A 15,316-nucleotide genomic window follows, 5' to 3' on the forward strand; every position below is an offset into this window, starting at 1 on the left:
ACTTTCAAGCTTGGGTTTTATCTCCTTGAACAGAAAAGCAATTATTTTACAATCTAGTCCTAGTACCTCAAGTCCAGTTGCTCTTTGTTGTCTGTGCTGGTTTTCGCTCTTGCTGTTTATTCATGTGTCTGGATCTTCTGTGTGCTAGACGCTGTATTTGAAGAATTATCCTTTTTGAGAAATCTAAAATCTAAGGTATACTGCTTCCAGAGTATTTGTTTGCTTCTGCCCAGGGCCTTTGAGTCATCAACAGTACAGGATGACAGTATTGTTGGATGAAGTTAATCCAACGTCAAAACTCGAGACTTCTGGGGCATCATGTGATGTGAAGCCAGGCTGTAGTCTGTGTAAATGCTGGTTTTCTGCCAGTTCACTCTTCTTCCAGGAGTTCTGGGCTTAAGTCAGAGGGCTTAGGTTTAAATCCTGGTTCTACTATGGGACACTAGAAGTTCCTTGTCTTCACTGAGCTTCAATTTTACCTCCAGTTGAGGTAAGTACCTTCTCATCTTGCATGAGTAACTGATGCCCAGACAGGGGAGATAATTCTTCCAACATCCTACAGTTGGTGAGTTGCAACTACAGAATAGAATCTGGGCTTCTCCAGGCTGCTTTTACCTGAGTTTTCAGTTTTGCAACTTGTATTTAGACATCTGTATCCCCAAACACCTTGCTTCCCATGCACATAAAGAAGACTCGACAATCTTTATCATAATTACTACATTGAAAAGGAAGAATCTTAATTAGGTTAGAGGACTGAGACACCAGGGGAGGCTGGTGCATGGCAAGGGGAAGGAAGGCCAAAGGGCAAGATAGAGCTAGAAGGGCTTGTAGGGCACTAAAAAAAGAGACAGAAGTATCCTGGTATAAATGGTATACCCGTGTACTGGCATCCCAAATGAACAGGAGACAAGCTTGTTCCTAGTTCACTTCCCATGTTCTTTCCCCATTCCCAGTTTCTACTGTTTAAGATCTTTCAGCTCTTATCAGAGGGCACCAGCTGGGCTGGTTCTGAGATGCTGCTTCTATAGACGGGCCCTGAGTGTGGTTTGGGAGGTAGATGGTTTAAGGATGAGAAATACTGAAACCAAGGATGTAGCCAAAAAGGCTTAGCCAGACAACTCAGGGCTGAGATTTAAGGACATTATGGCCTTTGTGGAACAACATCATTACAATAGACTTTTTCTGTGGAAAAGACAAGTTTTGGCAGAGGTCCATCTTCTAGGTTTTCCCCCTGGCCTTGCAGCATACTCACTTCCTTATCAGAAAAAACATTTACCAGGAAAATACACTTTTTGCAGTTCCTTGCCTTGGCCCCATTTTCTGCTCCATAAGCCTGCCTGGAGAGGTTCTCATTCCACCTTCTTTAAACAGCCTCCCTCCTCTAATGGCTTGTTGGGCCACCTGGCCTCCAGCTTCCCTGCCCCAACCTGATCCCTGTTTCCTGTGAACCTGGGGTCCCTGGCTGAGGGCTGGGTGGATGGGACAGAGTAGTGGGACCTTGGTAACAGCAAGGACTTCCAGGATAAGAAGTCCAAGAGACTCCCTAACCCAATTTGAACTGGAATAACTTAAATCCTGGGCCCATGTGCTGCTCTATGGAGCTGTCACATCTTTGATTTTGTTGTTAAGGTAAAACAGAACAAACACAGTCCATATGTGACAGCCCAGACCTGGGAGAAGGCAGAAGTGCCCTGGTGACAGCTTCTTGCCCATAGAAGGGAGGTCATCTCCACCATCTTGGCCCTTCCCACAGGCACTCATCAAGACCGATAAGGATAATGGGTACCACCTTTTGGAAGGCAAAAACAAAGGAACCTACTCACCCCCAGAGTTGAGAGCCCCGTTGAAATGACCCTCCTACTTCTAGGGGATGGAGCTTGGGCCAGAGCAAAGCTTTTGCTTGTGAAACAAAGGGTGAGTCTGGGAATAAGAGCTTGTATTTATTCAATTTCTTTCTAAGCAGTATGTTTCTAAAGCGGTAAGGAAAGTTCTTTGTATCACTGTTGATGAAAGGTTGACGTCCTAAGTCAAGACTTGGTACCGCTTTGTCCTATGACTTCATCTGGCTGTTGCTCTGTCTTCCATAGCTTAAAGTCTTCAGTCATGGTTCATCTCTTCACTGACTCGGCCACATCCTTGTGGTTGCGCCTCTCCCGCTAGTTACCTATGTGCCAGGCACTGTGCTAAGGATATGATGACAAGGTCTGACCTGGGCAGATACTGAACAAGTAACAAAATTAAGTGTCATTACAAAGAAATATAGGTTGCGATGGGAACATCACAGGCAGACCAAGGATGGTTTGGAGAGTTTGGGCAGGGTGTCCAGTACTTTGAAGTGCTGGTGCCACAAACCTGTAAAAGAAGTAACAAGGTTTTGTATATGTGGGGGGAATGTAAGGGATGTAACATAGAAAAAGAACTTAGAAGATGGCATTTGGTGGGAGATGTGTAAGTCTAGATTCTTAGAAAAAGAGGTCTCAGTGACTGGGGATATGAGGATTGTCTTATAATGAATTATAGGCAGCTGCCAGCCTCAAGTTTTCTTACCTCCTGGCTTCTTAATACTTTCAGACAGAAGGTTGGTCTGAATAGTTAGAGGTTCGGAAAGTATAGTCCTAGGAACTTCGTTAGAACTGCAAATTCTCAGGCCTCACCCCAGACCTCCTGAAACAAAGTCCAGTGATGAGGACTAGCCATTTGTGTCCTCACAAACCTTCTAAGTGATTCTGGTGGACTTTAAAGTTCGAGAACCATGTATCTCGACCATGGTTACTGGTGATGGAAGTCCAAGGCAGCTGTCACCGTGAGCAGGTTGAAGGCATTTACAGGAAGTAACGCAAAGTAGGAGCTTTGAACATCTGGTATGGCCAACTTGGGAAAAATGGCAAAAAGAAGGGCTGACGTTCTAGAACAAGAGCTGGCAAATGTTTTCTGTAACAGGCCAGATAGTAAATATATTAGTCCTTGTGAGCCATGTGGTCTGTGTCACAACTATTCAACTCTGCCATTAAAGTACAAAAGCAGCTATAGATAATATATAAACAAGCAAACACAACTGTGTTCCAATAACACTTTATTTACAAAAACAAATGGAAGGCTGGTTTGGCCCTTGGGCAGTAGTTTACTTACACCTATTCCAGCAGAATGACTTATTCAGCGTTTTGGTTTGGTGTTTTTGTTTTTTTGTTTTTAGCAGCAGAATCCCTTTTCTTACTTAGAACTCTACAGAGCAGGAATTGCTCTGGTTGAAGAATCCACAGCCTACCTGTTCAGTTTCCCCTTTTTCTCGAAGTGGGCCCTAAGGCTCTTCCCCAGAACATATGTTAATGACATTTAAGTACAGTGCTCCAATATCTGGGCTTGGGTCCACTTAGGCATTGCCCTTGAATGAGTAGGTGACTCTTCCTGAATTCATTTGGGCCTACAACCAAGGTGTGGAGGTAGGAGGAACTAGTGACCAGCCTGAGATCAGGCCCAGACCTTTGCTGCAGTGCATGGACTCTCTTTCTCTGCAGGTGCCAGCCAGCCTGCTGAGGCCAATAGGAATACCCAGAGTATGAGTGGCCCATCAGACATGCCCTCCATGCCCTATGGCCAGATGAGGGACCAGGCCCTCAGAAACCGTAGCATCCACACCCAGCTGATGGAGATGGTGCTGTCCTTGCGGCAGACCATGGAGGATCACATCGCACAGCTGATGACCAGGCACCAGCAGCAGGACCTGGCGCTGGAGAAGCAGAGGCACAATCAGGCCGTCAGGGACCAGGAGGCCTTCCTGGGTCTCTTAATGTTCCAGATGCTCCACTACCTGCAGTCTGGGGCCACAGGTGACTGGAGCTTCCAACCACCTGACGCCTCCATGGACTCTAGGGTCGATGTCGGAGGTGGGCAGCAGGCCCAATCATCCAGGCAGACTCGCCAGATGTTTTACCAACGGAGTGATTTTGAAGATACATTTATCAGCTATGACCTGTCCAACCGTGGGATTGACATCTCTGCCTTATACCACTCCAGCTTCCAGGACTACAACACCTACCAAGGAAACAAATACCACAAGGACAAGAACACCCTGGTGAGGATGGGGGGACATACTCGAGGGCCCCCATCACTAGGATTTACTGAGTCCCGTGCCAAGTACTGTGCACTCTCACTGACTCTTCCAGCCCCATGAAGTAGGCACTATTGTCTTCTATAGGTAAGGGGATGGGCACAGAAGTAAGGTGATGTGGCCAAGAAAGTTGACAAGCTGGGTCTGGTTTTTCCCCTCCTGTCCCAGCTCGTACCCACTAGGAGTCACTCTGGTCACTGTGGTAAGTGAACCTACCCTCATGGAACTCAGTCTGATGATGGATATCGTCGGCCATTGGGGAAATGAATGTGAATAATGTCTGCAAGAGTGCTAAGGGAAGGCCTGCTTTGGGTGGTCAGGGAGGATGTTTTAAAGGTTGAATCAGCCAGCCATGTGGTGGGAGGCGGGGTGGGGGTCCTCCAGGCAAGAGGAACAGCATGTGTGAAAGCTTTAAGGTGGGAAGGGCTTGGAGTGATTGGACAAGGAGGCCCATGTGGCTTGAGTAGAGACAGTGAGCGCTGTGACAGAGGTATGGATGGGATCAGGCCATTGTGAGATGTCAGGATGTTATCCTAATGGTGGTGGGAGCAGGAAGAGGCTTCCAGCAAGGGAAGTTCACAACAGCTCTCCAGCCAGAGGGCGGAGGACCACACTAGCCACACCTTTCCTTCTGTTCCCATCTAAGTGACGTGTGGCTGATGGCCGTCTGCTTTGCTGGGGGCCAAGTGAGTCAGGTATCCCCACTGGCCCCTGAGGGGTCATACCTCTTCCAGTAAGTTGAAGGGCCCTTCCAAGGAAATAGCAGAGATGGATACACGCAGGGCCTGTGCTGGCTAAGGATCCAGGCTCTGGGGCCAGTCAGGTGGAATTCTGCCCATCACCAAGGTCACATGGCTAGTAGTTTATTCAACCTTTCTGGGCTTCACGCTCTTTAAGCAGAGATCAGAATAGAACTTTTTTCTCAGGAGTGGTGAGAATTAAGGCAATTCACAGGAAGCACTTAGTCTAGTGTCTAGAACATAGGAGCTCAATGAATGATAGCTGGTACATAATATAACTATTATTATCTATTGGGCTGGCCAAAAAGTTCATTTGGTTTTAAGTAAAAATAAAAGACATTTTTCATTTTCACCAAGAATTTTACTGAACAACGTATTCATTAACCAAACAAACTTTTTGGCCAACCCAATAAATGGCTCGAAAGAAGGAAACTTGCACTGTGAGATTTTTAGGGTTTGTAGAAATTTATCTAATATTAAAGTTGTCAAACATGGATTGCATTGCCTCATGGAGCAGGGAGACCCCCATCTGGGCTCGTCCAGGATAAGTACTTGTGACCTGGTTAAAGGCGTCCATGTAGGGCAGGGCAAGGGGACTGACCTTAGATTCCTTCCATCTCCAGGGTTACATCAACCTTGGTACCAGTGAGAACAAGATCTGTATTGATCTGCTGGCTGAAAGGGTAAGCCACGTTCCGGCCTGTGCTGGGACCCACCTTCAGGCCCAGGCCCCCTAGAATGTTCTTTAGCATGTTGTAGATACAGGACAAGACTTAGAAGTTTGGGGAAGGGAGTGGGGAAATAGCTTCTAGAATAGCACATCCAACTTCCTGGCTGGGCTGTGTTGGGAAGTGTTCTCTGGATGGGTATATGATGGGTAAGCTGCTAAGGGAGCCTCCGGATCAAATGTAGGGTTGGGGAAGTTGTCAGACACTTCCCAGTGGATAGCTATTTGTATAATCTTTGACAAGAAGATTGAAGCCTCCGTTCACCAGGGAACATGAAGCATATATGCCCATTTCCCTCTGGGAGGCCCTGTGTTGCAGGGCAAACACCCATATGCATCCTAGGAGCAGGCTGAAACTTCTTGGGCATCCCTGGTCTGGCTGGGCTCATGCTGTATTTGTCAACAGTTGACTCGGACTGACATGCTGTACATTGATGAAGACCTACTGCAGTATCCTGATTGGAGAGGGCAACCATTGTAAGTAGCCCCTTACAGAGCTGGGGTCTCCTGGTCCACAGGCACCTGTCCTCATCCAGGGAAGGACTCAAGGTGCCAGATTCTCTGCTGGGTGCCTACCTATTTTGGGGGATAATGACTTCTAGAAAATGCCTAGCCCAGAATATCATAGGAGGCAGGCTGGTATCATAGAGATAGCACTGCCCTATAATTCAAAAGGCCCAAGTTCTTGTCCAGACTCTTGCAGTTAATATCTTTGTTGCCTGGGGAGTTGAGAGCCTCAGTCCCCTGTTAACCCTGTAAGGACCCTGAGGTTGGATGCTCTGCTCTTTCAAAAAGACCCAAGTCTAGACTGTGGGGAAAGCCCACGGGCAGGCCTGGGAACCACAGGTCTTTCTGGGTCTGTCCACAGCCTGTGGAAAGAAGTAGCCTGGTTCCTGACCTCCTACTGTAAGGCACCTGCCCGCCTTGACCCAGAAAATGTGCGTCTCTTTCCAGCCTTCCTGCCACCCTGGGGGAAGACTGTATTCTTGGGGGCTTCTCTGCCTTTCCAGCAGAGCCCCTCAGAGTCGGGGCAGAGTGAGGAGTCCTAGCTGAGGAGACTCCTCATGTCTGTCCTCCCAGGGGGAGGGAGACGAGGGAACTATCCCTCTTACGTGAGGATTGGTTTTCGATTCCTGCCTTCTGTGTATCTTCTTCAGGTGGTTGTTCTAAATGGCTGCTCCTCTGTCTTCTCCGCACTGGCCATGGTTCTGTGTGATCCAGGTGGTAAGTCAGTGGGCTCTGCGTTCCCTCGGGGAAATAGCAGCATGTGGGCATGCGTGCATGGGCACTGGGTCTTGGGGGAGAAGAGCAGCTTGACTGAAGGCCTTTCCCCTAAAGTACTGGGGTGCTTCCTGCACTGGTTAGAACGTCTTCCTACTATTTCTGCAGGAGCGAGGGATTTGGGTTCCCATTTAATATGGACATGTGACAGTCCTCAAGGAGGTCTGCCCCAGGGATGGTGACAATGGGAGCCAACTCATTATTAGTTGGACTTTTGGTCTCAACTCCAATCCAGACAGCCCTAGTAAACTAGACAATATAGATGCTCTATCTCCTCAAAAAACAAAAAAAACACCAAAATCAAAAACTGAGTTCTAGACCAAATAAAGCTTGAGAGATTTGTTCTCAGTCTCCTTCTTAACAATGCCTCTTAACAATCTGAAATAAGAATCTCAGATTTCTTGATGAACCTACTGCATGGGAGACTCTTTACCAAGACGGCCATTTCACTTGAAGGAGTGGGTCCTTGATTAGCCCATCAATGAGGCGGAAGGGATGGGAAGAAAAGAACACCTGAGATCACCAGGGTCACATGACCTGAGCCATGTAGAGCGATGAGAGCCCTCCCTGTGGGTGGACCTCAGCCTCCAGTGTCGGTCCGGAGCTGCCAAGACTTGCTGATGACCCGTGTTCTACCTGCTAGCAAGCTTGGCTTGAGTCCCTGGATTCCAAGTCACTTATAGCAGTATTCTTCCCTTTCTCCTCTAGTGTACCCGCAAAGAAGAGACTTGAGTTTTGTTTCCCCAAATAATGTTTAGAAGAGTGGGTTACTTTTATAGAGGCTGTGCCCCAAAGCATTCATCCCTAAGTAGGAGGGATTACCCAACTAACCTTCTCTGAGGGTAGCGTTGCTGCTGGTCTGAGGGTCCTGGCACGTTCTGACTGGGAGACCCTGGGCTAACAGCTCTGTCTCTCTGCTTCCAGAGGCCTTTCTGGTCCCCACCCCGTCCTATGGTGGCTTCATCTTTCGTACCCACCTGTATGCAAAAGTTGAGCTGGTTCCTGGCCACCTGGAGAGCCAGGTCAGTGTGGGGCCCCTTCCCCTGCTCAGCCTACCCAGGCAACGGAATGATCTTGGGGCATTTCCAAGGTGTAGGGGGATTCTTGCTTTTCTCCCATATAAGTTATGGGAGAAGGATGGAGAAATCGGGCAAAGAGGGTGTGTGGGACTAGTGCCCTGGGTACGAAGGTAAAGGATTGCTCACGGTTTATAGGAATGAGGAATCAAGGCTTGGAAGCTTCCAAATAGGTGGTTCTCAGGCCGTGTTTGTCTTCCAGGTCACTGAGGCGAACGCCTATCTGTTCCAGCTCACTGTGGACAAGCTGGAGCAAGCCCTGCTCGGGGCTAAGATTGAGGTCAGGAGGGAACCAGGTCTTCAGGGTGGGCACTGCCACCCCGGAAAGGGACTGAGTATGGACACTCTGGTATAACTTGTTCACCGAGATGCTGTGGGCACCTTCTTCAAAACAGATAGTTTCCCAGGGCACGTCCCCCGAGGAGCCCTGGCTATGGCGGCCCCCAGAGCTCCTTCCTGATCCCCTCTGTGGGCAAAAATATGATAGTTGCTCCTCCGAGAGCCCACTGAGGTCTTGATTAGGTGCTCGATACTCGGTGCCCTGACCTGATCTTTGGCTGAACTTGATGTAGATGCGAAGGACTTGTGTTCACTTGGTTATGTTTGGTTCTTTTTAGGGGAAAAAGGTCAGAGGCCTTGTGCTAATCAACCCTCAGAATCCTCTGGGAGACGTCTACTCCTGAGACTCAGTGATGGAATATCTGGAATTTGCCAAGAAGTATGAGTTCTACCCCCTTGAGACTAGATGAAGTCCATAAGAAGGGTTCCAATCACTCATAGTCAAGGAGTCAGAACCAGAAATAATATACCCTAAATATTCTTACTGCGTGGTATAATTTGTGAAGTTATGGACAACTAACTGAGATTGAAATGAAGGAAAATGCACCCACCTGCTCACTACTTCAAACTGTGCCATTTCCTTTCTAGCCTTTGTGCGTGTGCACATACCTATATAACAGTCATCATATAGTTCTGTTGCTTTTCCACCTCTTGTAGCATAAGCACTTTCTTCCCGCATCCATTTCCCAAACTACTTGGCTTGAGGTGCCAAGGAAGACAGCCTCTCAGACTTTGTGGGGTGAAGATGAGTTCCTATAGAATTTTCATGTCTCATTTATAAGAACATGTTAACATCAGTTATCTCTGAAGTCTGGAAATAGCCCTCTCAGGGTAGATAATCTTCTTCTATCTAGAAGAAACCCTCATTCAAACTTCATAACGTATCCAGACCAATTAATGGCAGAGCAAGGGACAAGAGGAAGAATGCTGGGGGAGGTCTACATTCCAGCTCTAGCATCGGCTAACTGAGGGAATTAACTTTCTGTCTCAGAAACTTAGTTTCTTTCTGTGAAATAGAGGTAACAGTACTGCTTCAAAGGGCTGTTGGGAAAATAAAGGAGATGCAGCACATGAGCACTTAGCCTACTTTATAAACCTATTCGATTCAGATCTTGGGTGGCAGCTCCTGACTGTACCAGAAGAGACCTCTCTGGGATGCCCAGTCCCTTCCCACTAGTCTCTGCTTGATGGTTGAAGTGTGAGGTCGAATGTTCTCATGCATGTCTTTTGGGTCCTCTTCCTTCCTAGTACCCCCAAGTCAGGGTGAAAGGTCCTCTCAGGTGAAGGAGAGACCCTCTTCTACCTTGCCACATCTCTTGGAAGGGTTGCATGGGCTGCTAGGGCAGTAGGAGTGTCTGATCTGTGTCTAGAGAGGACCATCAAACGAAGCGAGCTAACAATTAGAGAGAACCTGGATATCATCCTCCCTCTTTCACCCAACCTGCAGGTACAACCTACATGTGATTATAGATGAGATTTACATGCTGTCTGTGTTTGATGAAGCCATCCCATTCCATAGTGTTCTGAGCATGGAGAGGTGAGTTGGTCTTGGCTGGAATTGGGAATGAGAACCATGAAGTTCCTACTTTGCAGGGTGAGTCCATGGGCCATCAACTTAATTGGCTGCATGCCAGGAACTGAGCTCAGAGCCACTGGGAGTGTGAAAGTGAGCAAAGCATCACCTTTCCTCCCAAGTGTCTTCTCTAAACGCCATTTTGTACATGAGATAACTTGAGGGAAAGGTAGCATATGCATTGTCAAAAGTCAAGTTGAAGCCCTCCAGAAGGTCAGGGTAGGAACTTCTTGAGAAGTAGGGCACAGGGAAAGAATAGAAATAGAGCAGAACTTTCTTAAGGGTAGTATTCGGGCCTAGGATAGGATCCAGCAGGCAAAGCAAGAGCATGCCTGGAGGAAGGAAGAGCTTCACCAAATGTGGGGCAGTAAGAAATAGGTGAACACATTTTAGAAATGGGGGGTGGCCTATTTGTGTGAGGAGCCAACTGCCAAGAAGGTGGCTTTGGACCAGCTGTAGGAAGACCACGAGCCAGGCTGAGGGCCCTGGACTTCATTCAGTGGGCACTTGAGAGCTGTCTCATCTGGTTCCATGAGGATACCTTTTGTTGACTTCCTGGCTTAACCGGGGCAGCTGTTTCTTGACTTTGGGTCCCATAGGCTCTTCTGTCTAGGAAGGCCCTAAAGGCCGCTTTCATCTTCCCTTCATAGACCCCAAGTCTTCATCCTTCAAATATTTCTCCATAATCTTGACTGTACTCTCTCCTCTCCAGTTTGCCTGACCCCAACAAGACCCATGTGATCTGGGGCACCAGTAAGGTGAGTCCCAGCTGCCTGTCCTTTGGGTAGGGAAGGAAGTGGAGCCAGGAACAGAAGGCAGACCAACTGGGTATTTCCTTCCCTACTTCTCTTCCTCTAGGATCTCGGCATCTCTGGCTTCCGCTTTGGCACCCTGTACACCCGCAACAGGGAGGTGGCCTCTGCCGTGAGCTCCTTTGGCTACCTCCACAGCATCTCTGGCGTCACCCAGTACAAGCTGTGTCACCTGCTCCAGGATGGAGGTACTGAGCCCTGTTCAGGGTCAGACCTCGTGGCCACGGGGAATTCCTGGGTCTGCTTGGGCCTCTGACATGCCTTCAATACAGCGAGACCCTGTTCACTGTCTTGGGTTTAACAGTGGCAGGACAGGAAGCTTACAGGAGGGCAGGCTGTAGCTCAGACGATGCAGCTGGGTGTAGACAGAAGATGGAGGTGCTGGTCTAAAACACTGGCCATCTGGTAGCTCGTGCTCTGCTTGGAAAGGGGATCATCAACTGTACTCTAGGACTTAAAGGTGGGAACTTCAGAAATGAGTCTTTATGTGAAGGTCAATTTTCCCTCCCCCAAAGCTGGCTTGCTTCAGGCAAAGATTACAAAGGAACACCCTGATTCCTCGAATATGATTTAACTTCATCTTCCAGTGTGGCCAAAGGAGAGCTGCCGTTTGGGCAAGCTGGTGTAGCTACATCTATGGCACATGAATTCACCTTCCCCTTGGATCTTAAGTGAATGCTGGCTTCAGAGGGAATTTCTCCCCTTTTATGCCATGGCCCAAACTTAGATAAGGGCTCCTTTTTAAAATTCTCTGTAATAGAGCAGATGCCAGGCCCGAGGATTTAAATTAAAAGTGGGGATATAATGAAACAAACTAATGTAATCAGATAATCTGGTTTAGAAAATAATTTGCTTTCAGCTTTGGGTGGGGAAAGGGGTGGCTTTGGTCAGTCAATTGGGTTTGGGACCATTCTCCCTCTCTTGGGTAGGTTTGTAGCCTGATTCTTCAAGATTTTTTACACCAGAGAAGTTTTTTTAGAAATCGACTTGACTAGCAGACACAGAAAGGGAATTCATTGGATGCATGAGGGAGCTCATGGGACCAGAAGAGAGGGGGAAGATAGGAACCAGAGATGTTCTTGGCATCTCTGCTATGGGAGCTCATAGCCAGTCTCATCAGGGCGCTGTCCTGGGAGGAAGATATGATGCCTTCCATGGAGGCGATAGGCCATTGCTGTCTTCTCTTCCACTCAAGATTCAAATGGTTGACTGGGAAGAATTTAATTTTTTCCTATCCAGGAACACAGAATATCCCTCCATTTATTTAGGTCTTTAATTTCTCTCGGCAAGGTCTTTGTAGCTTTCAGTGTACAGGTCTTAGGCACATCTTATAAATTTATCACTGTATTATGCCTTTCATGTTATTTTCAATGTATAGATTATTAATTTCATTTTTAGTTGTTTGTTGCTAGTATATTGAGACAATTGATTTTGTATCTATCAAGAACTTTGAAGACTCTGAGGTTTTACCTTACTCGCAAAATAACAGGTTTCATGGACGCTGGCGGAAGGCATGAGAATCTTGGGTCAGAGACAAAGGACAACTTATTAACTCACAGCAATAGCGGTAATCAGTATTGGCTTTTGGTTCCCCAAACCCTGATTCCTATAGGGCAAAGTGAAGGGGACCAAGTGATGCCTGTACACGCAATGGGGTGTGTTGCAGGAGAGGATAACCCAAGCTTAAGGAACCTAATTCTTTTGTAATGAGCAGTAAACCTGCCTGAACTTTGGCCCCGAGGGAGAAATTATCTTTATTATACTTAGTAGTAAACAAACCTACCCTTTGCTCTGGAGGCAGACACTATCACTACCATCCAAGGTTGGTCACTGTACATATATGTACACATATACAAACACACACACATATGCACATACATGTACGCATGTACATATATGCATGTACTTACGCACATATATATAATCCTATACAGCCCAGAACAAAGGCAGTCAGTGTCTCTGCTTGCAAGACAGGCAGAAACATGAGAGACCTGGGAAGAACCATCTCCTGACAGTATCTTGAGACCTTGCTAAATTCATTTATTAGTCCTAGTTGTTTTGGAGGGGGATTTCATTGAATTTTCAATGTACACAATCATGTTGCCTGCGAATAAAGATGATTTTCCTTCTTTCTTTTCAATATTTATGTCCCTTATTTTTCTGTTCTAATTGCATGGCCTAGAACCTCAAGTATAATATTGAATAAAAGAAGTAAGAGAGGACATTCTTGCCTTGTTCTCAATCTTAGCAGGACTGAGTTCTGTCTCTCATTCTTAAGTACTGGATGTATTTTTCACACTGCCTTTACCAGATAGAAGAATTTCCTTCAATTCCTAGTTTGCTGAGAGATTTACCATGAATGAGGTTCAATTTTTGTCAGATGTTTTTATCTGCACCTCTACAGGTAATATAATTCTCTTTTAATTATTGTGATAAAATTACATTGATTAAACAAAATGTTAAACCAACAACATACTCCTGCAATAAGCCCCATATAGTCATGATGCATCATCCTTTCATATATTGTTGGATTTGGTTTGATATTAAGAATTTTACACCTATTTTCATGAAGGATATTGTGCTATAATTTTCCTTTTTATAATGCATTGTTGGTTTTGGCATCAAGGGTAAAAGTGACCTCATAAATGTTTCAGGAAGTGCTCCTTTCTCAATTTTCTGAAAGTTTATGTCAAATTGCTTTTTAAAAATTTTTAAATGTTTGGTAAAATTCACCAGTAAAGCCATCTGTACCTGGAGTTTTTCTTTGTCAGAAGGTTTTTACCTATGTTTCAATCTCTGTAACAGATATTGGGTTATTCACATTTTCTATTTCTTGTGTCACTTTTGGCTGTTTGTGTCTTTCAAGAAAATGTGTCCATTTCATCTAAGTTTAATTATTGACATAAAATTTTTTATAACATTCCCATATTATCCCCTTAATATCTGTAGGATCTATAGTGTTACCTCCTTTTTCTTTCCTGATACTGAAATGAATTTTTTGATCAGTTAATCTAAATGTTTATCAATTGTATTAATATTTTCAAAGACCCAACTTTTAGTTTCATTGATTTTTCCTTGTTTCTCTTCTGTTTCATTTCTACTTTTATCTTTATTTCCTTTTATTAACTTTGGGTTTAATTTGTTCTTTTTCTAGCTTTTTAATGTGGAAGATTAGACCAATGGTTTTTAAGCTTTTTTTTTTTTTTCAAATATAAGCATTTAAAGTTATTGATTTCTCTCCAAACATTGCTTTAGCTACATCCCATCAATTTTGATAAGTTGGTTTTTTATGATCATTCAATTTTCTACTTTCCCTTGTGATTTCTTTTTTAGCTATAATTTATTTAGCAAATATTTAGTTTCCAAATATTTGGGGTTGTTCAGCTGTCTTTATTAATGACTTCTACTTTAGTTCCATTGTGACTACAGAACATAAACTACAGTTTCAATCCTTTGAAATTGAGACCTTTTTAGGGCCAAGTACATGGTCTATTTTGGTCAATGTTTCACGTGCACTTGAAGTGTATTCTGCAGTTATTGGGTGTGGTGTTCTATACATGTGAATTAGGTTAAATTGTTTTATAATGTTTAAATGTTCTGACCCTTACTGTCACTTGATCTATCTATTACTAGAAGAGGGGTGCTAAATATTCTAACTATAATTATTGATTTGTCTGTTTCTCCCTTTCGTTCTGTCAGTTTCTGCTTCATGTATTTTGAAGTTTTGTTACTAGGCATATAATTTTAAATTGTTTGTCATTCTGAGGAATTGATCATTTTATCATTATGAAATGTCCTTTTAAATTATCGGTAATTCTTTTTGTTTTGAAGTCTGTGTCAGATATTATTATGAATGCTTCAGCTTTTTTACGATTCTTTTTTTGGGTATTATGTGTCAAAATACACATAACATAAAATTTACCATCTTAACTATTGTTGAGTGTACAGTTAAGCAGCATTAAATACATTCACATTGTTGTGCAGCCATCACCACCATCCATCCCCATTACTCTTTTCATCTTGTAAAACTGAAAATCTATGCCTATTAAATAATGACTCCCCATTATCCCCTTCCCTAGCCCATGGCAGCAACCATTATACTGTCTGTCTCTATGATTTTGACTACTCTGAGAACCTCATATAAGTGGAATCAAACAGTATTTGTCTTTTTGTGACTGGCTTATTTCACTTAGCATAATGTCCTCAAGGTTCATCCATGTTGTAGCCTGTGTCAGAATTCCTTCCTTTTTAAGGCTGAATAATATTTCATTATATGTATATGCAATGTTTTGCTTATCCATTCATATGTTGGACACTTGGGTTGCTTCCACATTTTAGCTAGAGTGAATAATGCTGCTCTGAACATGGGTGTACAAGTATCTCTTCAAGACCCTGCTTTCAATTCTTTTGGGAATATACCCAGAATTGCTGGTCATGTGGTAATTCTATTTTTAACTTTTTGAGGAACCTCCATATTGTTTTCCACAGTGGCTATACCATTTATATTTCCACCAACAGTACACAAGGGTTCCAATTTCTCCACATCCTGGCCAACACTTGTTTTCTGGTTTTTGGATATTAGCCATCCTCTTATGATTATTTGCATGGTATATTTTTTCCAGTTTTAGCAGTTTGTTTTTTCATTTAACATGTCTCTTGC

General features: G+C 44.8%; 1 protein-coding gene across 1 annotated transcript; it reads left to right on the top strand.

Moving 5' to 3' along the window:
- Positions 1-3,574: 3,574 nt before the first annotated feature.
- Positions 3,575-11,284, top strand: LOC118899567 (probable inactive 1-aminocyclopropane-1-carboxylate synthase-like protein 2). The gene is made up of 10 exons (XM_036861339.1): positions 3,575-4,072; positions 5,472-5,531; positions 6,733-6,799; positions 7,781-7,878; positions 8,135-8,212; positions 9,520-9,551; positions 9,719-9,808; positions 10,557-10,602; positions 10,703-10,844; positions 11,244-11,284. Exons 1-10 carry the CDS (start codon positions 3,575-3,577, stop codon positions 11,282-11,284), a joined length of 1,152 nt encoding a protein of 383 aa, XP_036717234.1.
- Positions 11,285-15,316: the final 4,032 nt, after the last annotated feature.

Source organism: Balaenoptera musculus, chromosome 8, assembly GCF_009873245.2.
Source record: "Balaenoptera musculus isolate JJ_BM4_2016_0621 chromosome 8, mBalMus1.pri.v3, whole genome shotgun sequence".
In the NCBI taxonomy this organism is placed as follows: domain Eukaryota; kingdom Metazoa; phylum Chordata; class Mammalia; order Artiodactyla; family Balaenopteridae; genus Balaenoptera; species Balaenoptera musculus.